This window comes from Oryzias latipes, chromosome 1 (genome assembly GCF_002234675.1).
Source record: "Oryzias latipes chromosome 1, ASM223467v1".
Lineage (NCBI taxonomy): Eukaryota > Metazoa > Chordata > Actinopteri > Beloniformes > Adrianichthyidae > Oryzias > Oryzias latipes.
The window spans coordinates 16,636,564-16,651,946 of record NC_019859.2 but is presented as its reverse complement, the minus strand read 5'-3'; the positions used below and the strand labels follow the sequence as shown (position 1 = coordinate 16,651,946).

Below are 15,383 nucleotides of genomic sequence, written 5' to 3'. Positions count from 1 at the left end.
ACCCTGCTATCTTAGATGACCCCACCCTTAAATTGACGCGTTCTCCCTACCATGACAAAGGTGGATAAAGGTGGAAAGATTTCATGTAATCCATGGACACCAGTGAAGATCACAAATCATTGAAGAAAAAAGGTTCAGAGCACTGTCTAGTGGGTCTAGATGACCCAACTCCCAATGTTAAAGTGCCTAGGATAGAACAAGGGTTACAGCATTTTGGTCACCAGAAACATTAAGTTCAAGACAATATTGGCATAATTCTCTACTTTTTTTTATGAGGCATTTAAGTGAGAATTGGTATTTAGAAGAACAGGTCATTAGTAAATGATTAGTTTTCAGACTTTGCAAAACACAGTTTTATCATAACTTTGTCAATTCTAATGTTTGGTGCACCTGTCTCATCCTGCTTTATCTTGTTCAGGGTGGCTGCAAGCTGACATTTTGCAGACAAAATGCAAGTTACTCATTGAAAAAAACAAACTTGTAGACTAGACTCCTGTTATATAGCTGAGTGAGCACAATAAATCTTTCACTTAGCAGCATCTGGATGAAAGACGTCGCTGTTGCTTCTTTCATTGAATTTTTTTCTTTTCCTCCTTCTGTCATTTTTGGGGATTTATCTTCAAGATGAAGTTTGAGAATGTGCTGGCAGAGGTTAACGGATTTGGAAGGTTTCAAATTAGGACAATCCTTCTGTTGGTAATTCCTCGCATGACTTTGCCTTTTCACTTTCTGCTGAATAATTTCATTGCAGCTGTTCCTTCTCACCACTGTGACATCAGCCCTCTGGATGATGGAGACCTTTTTAGAAATTTATCTGAGCTGGAGAAGCTTGTCGTTAGTATTCCCGCTCAGCAGGATGGGAGTTCACACTCTTGCCAGATGTTTGCAGAGCCTCAATACCATCTTGTTTGGAACGGGACTAACAGCACTGACCCACTCAAAATACCATGCACGAATGGCTGGTGGTACGACAACACCACATTCAAATCTACTCTGGCCTCACAGGTGAGACATAAAATCCATACCAGATCAGCATTTTTTATTCCTCTGATTTCTGTGTGTGTTTTTCCTGCAGTGGGACCTGGTTTGTGATAAGAAAAGCATGAACAGAGCTACAGCTACCATCTTTTTCATGGGGGTCATGCTTGGAGCAGCAATTTTTGGATATCTCAGTGACAGGTATGTGGTTTTTGACTATTTTTAAAATCTAGAAATTATAAATTAATTCTACAAAGAGAAATTAGAATAATTCATTTATATGTAAACAAAAACTGCAATTAAAGCTGCTAACAATTATTCAAAATAATGTGGGACTAATAGATGCCGCAGTTAAAAAAATGATGTCTCAAGGTCAGTTTGCACCAAAGAGATTAAATCTCATTGATTTCATTTTTGCAACCAAAAATTCTAAACAACAGTATTTCAATTTAATATTTTTAACCTCTGACACAACTTTTATGAGTTACTTTTTAATTTAGACACTGCATTACCAGTATGATGACTGATATGAATGATTCATTTTTCACTCTTTCCCCATCCGTTTTCCACCAAGTTTTCTTTCAACCCCAAGCCCTGTGAAAGTGACGGATCACACTGTCATGGCAAATGGTGTGCTGATCAATTCTTTTCTGCTCTTTTTCTTGTATATCAAACTACACATCTGAAGGAAGCAGCTTCTGAGGAGCTGCCAATACGGAACGGACACATAAGGAGCAGCTCTTTATTTGATTTACTTACAACAAGCTCCTCCCATCAATCAGGTTTCATTAGGGTTGGGTCTCACCAATAGTTCCCAGAATAGATTTGATAAGATTCACCAGAGCCTGATTGGTTTACTTTTTCTTTTGATCTGTTCGATTCAACTCAGTTTTGAAATTACACATTTAGACATATTTCTACAGAAATACGTTATAAATGTATACATATCTTTTGAGTACATTTATATTAAACTGATACAGTTCATATACTGTAGGATTTAGTAGTGAAATAATAAACCAATGAGATTGTTAACACCATACAGTGTTACATGGTAGAAGTTCCAACAAAAATGTGCAGATCATTGACATTTTAAAGGCTCCAAACAATTATTGTTACAAAAATAATTGTTGTGCCTCTCCTGGAGGGTGTTTCAGTTTGACCACTAGGTGGAGCTCATGCAATAGCATTACACTTTCTTCTTCTTTTAGTCAGCAACTTATTTTTAGGTCGACCCAGCGTTAGCATTATCTGTCCTATGGGAAATTCCATTATACGTTAGCATCATGCCTGCATACTTTGACTGTACTGCTGTTAATGTTAAAATTACATTGTAGATGCATCAAAGTATATTAGTAATGTTGCATCAACCTTCCGATTGTATTTTGTAAACTGTCTAGCAGTTTTCACAGTTGTACACCATGAATGTTTCAAAGCTTGATCTCATGAGAGTAGCGTTAGGTCACCGGAAAAGGAAAGTCATGAAAGATCAATCTCAACTTTTATGGATCGATTATTGATCTATTAAGCTTGGATCAATTCAGATCGATTACTCGATTTTATTGACCCAGCCCTCGTTTTTAAGATCAGGAAGATCTTATACACAAGTAGACCTTTGACCTTCAGAGTTGGTTTTCAAGAGTCAAATTACAATTTAAAATTAAACAACAATGGAGAAACTTTATTTGTTTGACAGCAGGCTGTAATGAGTAAATGTCAGGTGTGGCAAAAAGAGCATCAGCAAGTCTTAAAAATAAAAAGGTTTGTACGAAAATGCTGTAGATGGTATAAAAAAAGTGCAGAACTGGAGATGTGGAGGGTTTTTTGTGAGTAATGAGGATGGAAAGAATAAGGGGACGACTCATCTTAAGATGTTTCATAAATGAAACTAGACAATCCAAATTGAGAGGGTTTGAACATAGATATTATTAGTTGAAGGATTGGATGTTGAAGTTAGAGCTTACAGAAAACATTCATGTTTAAGAGGAAAGGGTAGGACTGAGGCAGATAATTGTTTAGTGACCTTTAATAAAAGACATAAAAAACAAGACCTTGTTCTAAAAAGTCACTATCTTGTCACAACTTTTCTGACAGGAATAAAAGCCACCTGCAGCTTTTAAAATTCTCATCAGAAACATTGATGTTTATATGATTGATGTCCTAACCTATATTGTATATTTTGTTTACAGGTTTGGCCGTAAAAGAACACTTCTGGTGTCCTACATAGCAACCACCACCTTTGGATTTGCAAGTGCTTTCTCATATAATTTTCCCATGTTCGTTGCTATGAGGTTTTTAACCGGAGTAGGAATTTCTGGAATAAGTATAGTTTCCATCGTTCTTTGTGAGTTGACCGTCTTGGTTTTTGCTATTTACAACTACAAAAAGTAAAGATGATTTAAGACACAAATTATGACTTTAGTGTGGCAAATGTTATGCTATTAGTTAATACTAAACTGCACCAAAGCCATGTTTACCAAATACCACATTTCTGATTTTTTTTTTTATCAGTTTAACGTGTCTTGTCATTACATTTTTTGAGGTTTGAGGGTTGTTTCTACATTTTCCCTCTGTTGCGCTGACACAAACCCATACACCAACAATTGTTTTCTTAGCAGTGACAGTTGCTGTTGCTGGATGTCCAGCAGCATATGCATTTAAGTACTAGCTATACTCAAGAAAACTGTAGCTGTTTTTACTTTCACTGAAGTGCATTTTTTCATTTTTATTTAACTCTTAATTTTTCACATATTTTGAAAATGCTTAAGTAAAATATTAATATTTTGCATCCCTCAACGATTTAGGCAAGGGATTACGAAACACCCTTGAGTAGAATACTAGAATATTTATCCTTGTGGGATTCCGTAGCTCATACTATATAATCATGCTTTACAACAATTACTCAATATGGTTGTGTGCAACCGCCTGACATAGGCTTTTAAGGAAATCTACAAAAAAAAAATTTTTGAGTGTATGTGCAAAAAAAAATAAAAATAAAAATAAAAAGACAAAAGAAACAACTATCTGTTGCCAAATCAAATTTTTGGACACCGACATGTAAAAATTGTATGTTTGCAAAAACTCAAATAAAAACAAACAAACTTTTTTTCACATTAAAATTACTAACTTTTAACACAAGAATGATGCTCTTGCAGGTGTTGAATGGGTGGACATCAAGCATCGGACATATGTGGGTGTTCTGATGAGCCTGGACTGGAGCTTTTCTACTGTAGTACTGCCTGCTCTGGCCTATTTTGTGAATGACTGGAGGTCCCTGACTGCCACTGTTACAGCCCCGCTGCTTGCGGCTATGATCACTTGGCGGTGAGGAGAAGTGAAAAGACTTCAGATGCAACTCAAAATTGTTCCAGGTGTGACTTTTCTTCCATGCAACCACTTCTTTCATTCCTTTGTGTCACAGCTGGCTTCCTGAGTCTGCTAGGTGGTTGATAAGCACTGGAAAGGTGGATAGAGCTCATTTTTACCTTCATCAGTGTGCCACTGTAAACCACAGAGAGGACTTCATGGCAGACTTAAAGCCCGAGGTAGCAATTTTCTTATTTTTCAATATTCTTTTGCATTACCAGTATTCAATATGTTATTCTTTGATTGATGTTTCCGCTTTACTCTCCAGGTTTTGTCTAAAGTAATACTGGTGGAGGATGAAAACAGAAAATATTCTTATGTGGACCTTGTGAAAACCCCCAGAATGAGACGACTGGCGCTTCTTACTGGCATAGTTTGGTATTTACATTACTCAAGTACTGTGATGGCTTCCTGTAGTTTATAATGTGCAAAATTTTGAATACCACACAAAACACACACATATATATAAGTATCCACATGTACACCCACCAGCCACTTTAATAGGCACACCTGTTCAACTGCTCGGTAACTCAGACTTCTAATCAGCCAATCACACGGCATCAACCAATGCATTTAGGCATGAAGATATGGTCAAGACGATCTGCTGCAGTTCATACCGAACATCAGAATGGGGAAGAAAAGTGATTGAAGTGACTTTGAACATGGCATGGTTGTTGGTGGCAGATGGGTTGTTCTGAGTATTTCAGAAACTGCTGATCTACTGGGATTTTCACCCACAACCATCTCTAGGGTTTACAGATAACGTCCAAAAAACATCTAGCGAGTACAGTTCTGTGCATGGGCAGAAATGCCTTGTTGTAGTCAGAGGTCAAAGAGAATGACCAGACTGGTTGGAGCTGGTACAAAGGCAACAGTAACTCAAAGGTCTGCAAGCATCTCTGAACGCACAACAAGTCCAACCTTGAGGCAGATTGGCTACAGCAGCAGAGGACCACCCGGGGATCACTAAGAACAGAACACTGAGGCTACAATTCACACAGGTCCACCAAAACTTGACATTAGAAGATTGGAAAAGCATTGTCTGGTCTGATAAGTCTTCATTTCTGCTGCCATATTCAGATGGTAGGGTCAGAATTTGACATCAATAACATAAAATCATGGATCTGTCCAGCCTTTTATCAACAGTTCAGGCTGGTGGTGTTGGTGTAATGGTGCAGGAAAATTTTTTGGCACACTTTGGGCCACTTAGTACCAATTAAGCATGGTTACAACACCACAGCCTACCTAAGTATTGTGGTCCATCCCTTTATGACCACAGTTTTGCCATCTTCTGATGGCTACTTCCAGCAGGATGACAGGTATATCATTCAGCTGAAATCATCTCAGACTGGTTTCTTGAACATAAAAATGAGTTCACTGGACTCAAATCGCCTCCACAATCGGCAGATTTCAACACAATAGAGAACCTTTGGGATGTGGTGGAACAGGAGATTGGCATCATGGATGTGCAGCCGACAAATCTGCAGCAACTGTGTGATGCTGTCATGTCAATATGGAGTAAACTCTCTGAGGAATGTTTCCAGTACCTTCCTGAATCTTTGCCACCAAGTATTAAGGCGGTTCTGAAGGCAAAAGGGCACCAACCTGGTACTAGCAAGGTGTACCTAATAAAGTGCCTGACAGGTGTACAAACCTACATATGTTAAGATAAAATAAAAAAAATAATAAATAATCTTTCATCTTTTGAAGGTTTGGAGTGGCTTGTACCTACTATGGAATTAGCTTGAATGTCACTGGGTTCGGAGTGAACATTTATCTCACACAGTTCATCTATGGAGTGACAGAAGTTCCAGCAAAAGCCTTCATAGTTTTCTTTTTGAACAAGATAGGCCGAAGGTTGACTCAAGTCGGAACACTTTTATTGACAGGACTGTGCATCTTCTGCAACATTTTTATCCCTCAAGGTAAAAGGAAAATGTTTCTTTTTTCTTTTAAAAGAAAAGCTTATAGTTGTTTAAATTATTTAATGCTGCGAAATGAACTTGACTGTCACAGATCAGGTGGCTGCACGGACCACTGTGGGAGCTTTGGGCAAGATGCTTGCTGAAGCTGCATTCACAACTGTATTTCTGTACACAACAGAGCTGTACCCCACTGTCATGAGGTTAAAAAAGTGTATTTTGATAAAGCTATTAAATTTTAGCACATTGTAAGCACTTATAATTTAAGGGTATTTGCGAACTGGTAATGTATTTCTTTTTCTTTTTTTCCACATAGGCAAAATGGGTTAGGATACAGCTCCTTCATGGCTCGTATAGGAGTTTCTGTTTCCCCTCTGATGATGATTCTTGAAGAAACATGGATTCACCTTCCAAACACCATTTTCTCAGCCGTGGCTTTCATAGCAGGACTATCCGCTTCTTTTCTTCCTGAAACTCGAAACATCCGTCTTCCGGAGACCATAGAGGACGTAGAACAAAAAAGGTAGAATGAAACAACCTATGTAGATCCTTCTCTTCTTTTTTTTTCTCTTTCGGCTTTTCCCATCAGGGGTCGCCACAGCGAATCATCCTTTTCCACCTCACTCTATCATGAACATCTTCCACCCTAACATTAGCCAACTTCATGTCCTCTGTTAAGACATCCATATATCTCCTCTTTGGCCTTCCTCTTGCCCTCCTGCCAGGCAGCCCCATCTCCCACATCCTTCTTCCAATATATCCACTATCCCTCCTCTGAACATGTCCAAACCATCTCAGTCTGGCTTCTCTGACTTTGTCGCTAACACAGGCAACATGAGCCGTCCCTCTGATGTACTCGTTCCTTATCCTGTCTAACCTGGTCACTCCTAAGGAGAACCTCAACATCTTCATCTCCGCTACCTCCATCTCAGCCTCTTGTCTCTGTCTCACTGCTACCGTCTCTAACCCATAGAGCAGAGCTGGTCTCACCACTGTCTTGTACACCTTTCCTTTGAGTCTTGCTAACATGAAGAAAAAATATTATACATTTTTGTTCACAAATCCTTTGATTGTTTTTTTGTTCTTTTTTTACTTTTAGAAGGCGATCAATTCCAACAAGTGATGAGAAATCTGCTTCATGAAGTTTTTCTTCAATGCAAACAAAGGAGGAACCAGCGAGTGATGGCAGCTGCTGAAAAACAGCAATCTAGGGTTTTGGTACTAGATGTGATTGTATTCAAAGTTGTATAAATATGCTGTAAACCAAAATAAAGATCCTGTATCATGCATAGGACAATGAAAACAAAAGCGTTCATGAAGACAAAGAGGATTTCCTCAAAGCTTTTTATAATTACTGTGAGAAAGAAAAGTTAACCCCTTAAATGCTCATCAGTAAAACTATGTTAAATTACTGTTTCTTGACTCTGGTTGTGTTGTATTTTTGGATCAGGTGTGTCCTGGGAGAAAATAATACAAAGAATCTTTTCATTTTTTTCTCATCCTACTTTGTTTTTCTGAAGCTATATTTAGTAGTGATGCAATGATTCAGTTTCCCCAAATTTCAGCTCAAACCTCCATTTTTGGGTCATGGTTTTGTTTCAGTTCCATATATGATTTGTGTATCACAAAACAACTACAAAAAATTGAATATTCAGAAAAATCTTTTTTTTTTATTACGTATTAATGAAGGAAAACCTTTCAGTTGGCTCATACTAAGCCTAGTGTAATGTAACAAAACAGTAACTACTATGCCCTTAAATTCAGCACAACAGTTGTTTGACAATTTCAACAGGAACATACTGTTATGCAGTAGGGATGCAACAATTCACTTTCGCCACAATTCGGTTTCCTAGTCTAACATATAGTGGTTTTTTAGAAGAACAATGGTATCCCTAGTATTTAGCTCATGTTGACACTGGTTGAGGACCAACTGACTTAACTATCTTGAACTTCACCACTCGAAACACTTTTGTGGTATGGCGGAATCCAAATTACCCCAGCTGCTTCTCCCAGTCCCTACATTTTTCCATCTCAGCGGAGAGATAAAAAAAAAATAGTGTCTTCAAATTTGAATGTTCCTACTGCTTGCCGACATCCTCAATGCCCGCTGGTCATCTACGTTAGCTGCAAGCGCTCGGAAAATACATAACATTTATAACTCTAAAAAGTTATGAAAGACGAAAACTCAATACTAACATTTAAGAGTCAACTTTTGTGCTTCAGAGCCCACCCACATGAAGAAATGCATTCTCCTCCACCCGCAAGTGCATCGAGGATCACCCGACTGGTGGAAGAATAGCCAGGCCTAAGTCGCTCCGCCTCCTCCTAAAAAAAAAAAAAAACTCTTTTGGACAAATGCCCCTACAATTAGAGCAATAGGGAGGAGCCAGAGGGGCAGGAAAAGCAATTCGGATTCGGCCTACTAGTCAGATTCACGCTGTACTTCAGTCTTTGGAGTCCACAAATCATGAGCACACTGACAAAATGAGAGGACAAAAGTTCAAAAAACACATCAGTGTGCACACAATCAAAGCCATGGCTCAAAATTAGAGGACAATTTGAGGATAGCTAAAGCCTTTTTTATATTTTCCAGCTATTTTTTTAATCCCTTTTCAGAGTTGTTTTCAAATAAAGGTACCACCGGGAAATAAAAAATTTATTTTCATTGTTTATTTCCAATACTCAGGTACAATGTAAGCTCAAAGAAGAAGCAACAAAACAATTTCTTATTTAAGGCTTACTGAACATCCATCCATTTTCCGAACCCGCTTGGCCTATCCAAGCTTCTGTTGGGCGAAGCTGAGGATACATCTTGGACAGGTCACTAACCCATTGCAGTACGCTTAGTGAACATACAGTTTTATATATTACCACCATCTAGGATTTTTTTTTTTTGTGGTTAAATGAAGTAAAACATTAACATATTTCATCAGCAATCCAAGAGAGAGTGGAAAAGTTGAATATCAAAGGTTAGCTTGCCTGGGCATCCACCCAAAACTGTAGCCTGTTGTTAGTATAAAAGTGCAAGAACAGGAGAAAATTTGCTTTAGTTGCCCATGTTAAAAGGAGGCAGACTGCCAGGAGTTGGAAGAAACAATGAAGTTCGAGAATGTGCTTGATGAAATTAATGGATTTGGAAAATTTCAGATCATGATCATTGGAATCAACTTCCTGGGTCGCTTCACTTTGCCCTGCCACTTCATGTTGAGTAATTTTATAGCGGCTGTTCCAGCTCATCACTGTGACATTAAATCTTTTGACAATGAAGGTATTTTTAAAAACTTGTCTTGGGAAGAGAAGCTCCTTGTCAGTATTCCAGTCCAGCAGGATGGCACTCCAAGTTCCTGTCAGATGTTTGTGGAGCCTCAGTATCATTTGTTGTTGCTAAGCTCCCCTAATGTTACTGAAATGCTAACTGTATCATGCCAAAACGGATGGGTTTATGACAACACAACGTTCAAATCTACAATAACCTCAGAGGTAAGTTTACAACAATCATGATGACTTTTATTGTCTGATCTTAGTCAACAATGTGATCTTGTCTTAATCTTAATTTGGTTCAAGTGGGATCTGGTGTGTGACAAGCGTGATAAAAACAAAGCATCTGCAACTATCTTTTTCATTGGAGTCATGTTTGGAGCTATATCCTTTGGAAGTCTGAGTGACAGGTATGACAGCTTCTGTGTTTATTTTTTCACTTGAAAAGGGAAATGGCAGTTGTTGTTTTTTTAAACTCTCTGGAATTGACCTAATAACCAACTTTCTGCAGATACGGCCGGAGGGTCATGCTGCTGGTTTCCTACATATCGGCTCTGATATTTGCTGTTGCCAGTGCTTTTTCCACAACTTACGAGATGTTTGCAGTGCTGAGGTTCTTCACTGGGTTTTGCATTACAGGCATTGTCATCGTCTCAGCAGTCCTCAGTAATTCATCTTTATTTTGCATCTGAAGAATTCTAAGTTGTGAGCTTTTTTTTGCAAAAAGTCAATGGTGAACTTTTGAAAATGTTGTTGGGTGATCATAGCAATGATTTGTACTTCCTTACAGGTGTGGAGTGGGTGGACGTCAACCACAGGAAGTTGGTAGGAGTGGTTGATAGCTTTTCCTGGTCAGTTTGGAACTGTGTATTTCCAGGAATTGCCTACCATATAACTGACTGGCGTTGGCTGATTCTCTGTGTTTCGTCACCATTAATTTTGAGTATCATCACTTGGAGGTAACTCAGAAATTCATATGAACTCCAACCAATCATGAAATATTATATGAAGTTTAAAAATGCATTTGTTTTAGAACTAAATGGGTTATAAATATCAGATTATCAGAAAATATCCAACAACCAGACTGTCTGTTCTGTGCATGTAATGTGATTTCGAGTACATATTTTAAAATTACTATCTTAAAACATTTTCAGGTTTCCAAACACTGAAAATAAATAAATTCTGTGGACATTTGGGGAGGGCAAAACTTAATTTTACAAGTGTTTTTTACGGATGTTTGTTTACAAACAATTCCCTCTCGTTCTGCATCAGATGGATGCCTGAGTCAGCGCGATGGCTTATTGCCAATGGAAAGTTTGAACAAGCTCAGATTCATCTAAAGAAATGTGCCAAGATGAATGGAGCAGAAGAGTCAAGTCCCATCCTGAGTATAGAGGTTTGCATACTTCAAGCTCAACTTAACAGAGCAGAAAATACAAAGTGATTATATCTCTTTTTCGTACTTTCAGACACTAGCAACGATCATTGAGACGAAGAAAACTGATCAAACCTATTCCTACCTTGATTTGATAAGGACACCTAAAATGAGAAAAATTGCCCTAAGTACAGGTATATTGTGGTATGTATACTCATCTTTTAAAATGACATAAGTCAGGGTTCAATAAACTCTGAATCAAGCTCTGAAATTTGAGTTGATTTACTGTTTATTTCACCAGCTAACAGGAAAAAGCCATCATCAGTGGGATTCAGATTAAATGATTTACCATAGAAGCAGGTCGCCACTGTTCTTACAGACAAGGAGAGGAAGTGGCGTGAGCAGACGTTTTTCTGCTATACATTTATGAGGGCGAAGAAAAACTGCTGCTTACTTCTTTTCTTATACACTTACCACAGCTTTTTTTTATCAGTAATGTATTTGACTATTTATTATAAACAATGGATAAAGTCTAACATACCAAAAGCCCAGTTGCAGCAAACTGGATTGAATAAGTTGCTAACAGATAACAATTACAATTTGTTCTGGATCACCCAATATTAAAAAAGGGGGTGGGGGTGGGGGTGGGGGGGTTATGATAATCTAGGCTTTGCATAACTTTTACTGTTGTAGTCATTCTGAAATTCTGGCACAGCAGGGATGAGCAAAGTAAGGAGGTTCTGAAAACAGTTTTACAATAAAAGGTTTTAAAGGCTGAAATCTTACAGAATATCCATAAAGATTTGTAAATAATTCATTGCCTTTCTGTTTTCTTAACTTTCATTCATCTGTCAAAAGGTTATAGTAATAAAGGTAAATTTATACATTTTTGGACTGAAATCGAATTTCTGTCTGCTTTATTTTCAAAAGGTCAAACAATACAAAAGACAAACTGTAGTGCATTCCTCCTGACAGTAGAAGTTAAAAATAATGCAGATGAAACATCTCGGATGTATTTTAAAGAGTGGGGTGGGCGGGGTGTCAGAGGTTTTAACAGATAAATCCACAGAGGTTTTTCCATCCAGAATGTCTGCCTGCATCTTCTCTGGTGTTGTTCTTATGGTAGTGTTCTCTTTAATTATAGCTTGTATAACTTCTAAAAATATTATTGGACTTGAACATTTCTGTGCTTTCAGGTTCTGTTTGGCAACCGCATATTATGGCATCAGCTTCAACATCCAAGGCTTAGGCCTCAGCATCTACCTCACTCAATTTGTTTATTCTTTAATTGAACTGCCAGCCAAAGGGACAGTTTACTATTTACTGGATAAGATTGGCAGACGACCCACACAGATGGGAGCTCTGCTGTGTGCCGCTATCTGTCTTGGAATCAACCTTGTCATCCCGAAAGGTAAGCCCAATACTCCAGGTTAGAGTTTATCTTGACACATTCTCTGACTTTAAAGTTTGCTTAAGATTTGTACCCAGAGAACTGAGACTTGACATTGAGATTTGAGATGTGTAAGCAGTGGTCATTTCAACTCAATTACATTCAAAAACACTTCATTAATTCCCAAAGGAATATCTGGTGTATGTAACAAGCAAACAACATTTATTCATAATGCATTTTGAAATATAGATCACAGCTACTCAAAACACATATTAATCAATTAAAGAACAGGTAGGAATTTTCACTGATGCAGCAAACTCAAAAATTTGTAACAAAACACTGTTGGTTCATAAATCCATTCATTCATCTTCAAAATACTGTTTCCTCACAGCAGACCCAAGCCTTAAGTTACCTTTAGAATTTACTTTTATAAGTTTTTATTGTGTGTGGGGTCATGGGTGTTAACAGAGGGAGGGGGGAGGGTAAAGGGGGGGCTGGGTTTTTTTTATTTGTATTTTTTTAAGTATTCATTTATTTATTTTGTCTGTTTTTGTTTTTAACACCAAAGCACTTCAAGCTACGCAAGTATGAGAAGCCCATTTTTTTAAAAATAAAGTTTGATTTGATTTGTTTGAGTCTTGAAGTTTCACTCACTTCAGTGCAAAACCTGTCATTCTTTACCAGTTCATGTTTAAAGTCTGAAAATCTGTTTACTACTTTCTTAATTTGCTGTATAATTGTGGCACTGCAAGGAATCAACAATGTTCATATTCTTTTCAGTGCTAAATATGAAATTGCTCCTTTGTACATAAAATAATAGGACTTTTATCCCAGACCACAGATTTGAGAGCGTTCCTGCAGGATGCAGTATTTCTTCTGATATTCCTATCATTTTAAACAAGAAGAAAACATGTTTGTATAGTTATTGTTTAGATAAACATAAACAGTAATGGCTGGCCTCTTGGTTTTTGCCAGACTTGTCTGTCCCCAGAACAGTTGTTGCAGTCATTGGGAAAGGGTTTTCCTCAGCATCCTTTTCAACCGTTGTGCTGTACTGCTCTGAGCTCTATCCCACTGTGCTGAGGTAACCACCCACAGAAACGTGCACACTTTTACTCAAATGTGTTATCTCCTTGCAATAAATCCGCATAGCAGGGACTGAATCACGACTGCTTCCACAATATTTGCATCTTTTTGTGTATTTTAGGCAGAACGGCTTTGGCTACAACTCCTTCATGGGTCGTCTTGGTGTTGCTTTGGCCCCTTTCATCCTCTTACTCGATGAGGTCTGGGAGAAGCTCCCACAGTTGGTCTTGTGCCTTCTGGCTCTAACAGGAGGACTGGTGGCGAGGACGCTTTCAGAAACACGCAACAGATTCCTGCCAGAGACCATAGAGGACATTGAACAGCAGTGGAAGAACAAGAAGCCGCTGTCATGAACAGGCGTGGTCCAAATTCAGCTAAAATAAATCAAAAGTGAATAGACTGTTGTTTCAACAACTAGATTTCTGTATTAAAGTATTTCTCGATTTTTGTTTCTTTATTTTGCAAAATGCTAAGCAACATGGTTTTTGATTCCAAAAATGTCTTGACGATGTATAAACCAAGAGTTCCCAACCTTTAACCCTTGTGCTATCTTAGATGACCCCACCCTTACATTGATGTGTTCTCCCTACCATGACAAAGGTGGATAAAGGTGGAAAGATTTCATGTAATCCATGGACACCAGTGAGGTTCACAAATCATTGAAAAAAAAAAGGTTTAGCGCACTGTCTTGTGGGTCTAGATGACCCAACTCCCAACGTTAAAGTGCCTAGGATAGCCCAAGGGTTAATAACTTGAAATCAATAATACTTGAAGTGAAAATGACTAAAGCTATGAAAATTTTATGAGTTCCTTTTGAGCTGTTTTTGCACTGACTTTGACTGCTGTTGACCAGCAGAACCATCCTAGATTCTGGTGAAACCGGAGCTACAATTGAATGATGTCACTTTCATTCAGATGTGTTTGTTTGCCAATATTCAGATTCAAATCTGTAAGGAGTGTTTGCCCTTTGTTTAGCAATTTTACAACAAACTCTTAACTTGAAGTTTTGCGCGAGGAGATGGATTCTACGTTTAAAACCACTCAAGTTGCTCAAATAGAAGATCCTCTAGAATCTTCACTCAAAAAGTGGCAAATTTAAGAGTTCCGACTCTTACAATGAATTGTTCCTGCTGTCATCCTTTCATACCCAAGTTAGACAAAGTGATGGGCTGGATTAGGTTGATTACTTCCATATGGATTAAGTTTCCAGTCAACTGATTTTAAATATTATAAGTTGCAGTTAATTCATGAGGCTTAACCCCCAACTGTGTATCATATTTCAGATCAATCTTGAAGCTGTCGTCTATTTTAAAGTCCGTTAAGGTATTTTATTAACAGCTAAGAAGCGCTTCGAAATTGTAGCCCGACTTTATTGCATCAGCCGCCCCCCCACTGGTTTTTAATGTTTTTAAACACCTACTTATTTTCTTTTGCCTTTTTTTCTTTCATCATTGTTCCATTTACTAGATGTGCTCTCTTTACCACTTTTGTCATGTTTCATTTTTAGCATCAACTGTCTCATCACTGTTTTGACCATGTTGCAGCTCTTCATGTCATCAGAAGTGGGTTTTAGGTCTCCTTAAATAAAGGTCTAGTATATCTTTAAATTTTAAAAAAAATAGTCAAAAAGTGAACATTTGAGTTTCCCATATGACTTACTTTTTTCTAAAATGGAGTGTTTCTTTGAGAAAATATTGCACCACTGTCAGGAAATCTGAGGGCAGGACTGTAGCACATAGCAGGTTTGGTTGTCACAGTATTATCCAGGAGTCGGTTATGCAGCTAGCAACACTTTTTTGAGACTATCAAAAATTCAAAGTCCATTTTTGTCTGTAAAAAAACAAGAAGATGTAATTCATTTGTCCACATGAGCCTGTGGAGGTTGTTGGTAAAACATCACAAAGGATAATATTAAAAAACAAATCTCAATATGAATATGGATTGATAACAGTCAATACAGTTAAACTGACTGCTGACAACAGCAAATGTTCTCTTTAAGTGCCACACAAAA

The 15,383-nt window shown here is 37.9% G+C and overlaps 2 protein-coding genes across 3 annotated transcripts; both read left to right on the top strand.

Moving 5' to 3' along the window:
• The first annotated feature begins 157 nt into the window (after nt 1-157).
• LOC101170147 (solute carrier family 22 member 7) lies at nt 158-8,605 on the top strand. 2 transcript variants are annotated; one of them, XM_023961116.1, is made up of 10 exons: nt 161-1,005; nt 1,076-1,179; nt 3,165-3,319; nt 4,131-4,299; nt 4,397-4,520; nt 4,610-4,719; nt 6,052-6,266; nt 6,358-6,466; nt 6,580-6,786; nt 7,363-8,605. In XM_023961116.1, the coding sequence occupies exons 1-10, from the start codon at nt 625-627 to the stop codon at nt 7,403-7,405; spliced, it is 1,617 nt and encodes a 538-aa protein (XP_023816884.1). In that variant the 5' UTR covers nt 161-624; the 3' UTR covers nt 7,406-8,605. The 2 variants fall into 2 exon arrangements, with proteins under 2 accessions (XP_023816913.1, XP_023816884.1); XM_023961145.1 differs by lacking the exons at nt 6,052-6,266; nt 6,358-6,466 and having other exon boundaries at nt 158-1,005.
• A 616-nt stretch (nt 8,606-9,221) lies between these two features.
• Nucleotides 9,222-13,817, top strand: LOC101169903 (solute carrier family 22 member 7-like). The gene is made up of 9 exons (XM_004084289.4): nt 9,222-9,743; nt 9,828-9,931; nt 10,033-10,187; nt 10,312-10,480; nt 10,794-10,917; nt 10,991-11,100; nt 12,093-12,307; nt 13,262-13,370; nt 13,494-13,817. Exons 1-9 carry the CDS (start codon nt 9,360-9,362, stop codon nt 13,723-13,725), a joined length of 1,602 nt encoding a protein of 533 aa, XP_004084337.2. The 5' UTR covers nt 9,222-9,359; the 3' UTR covers nt 13,726-13,817.
• Nucleotides 13,818-15,383: the final 1,566 nt, after the last annotated feature.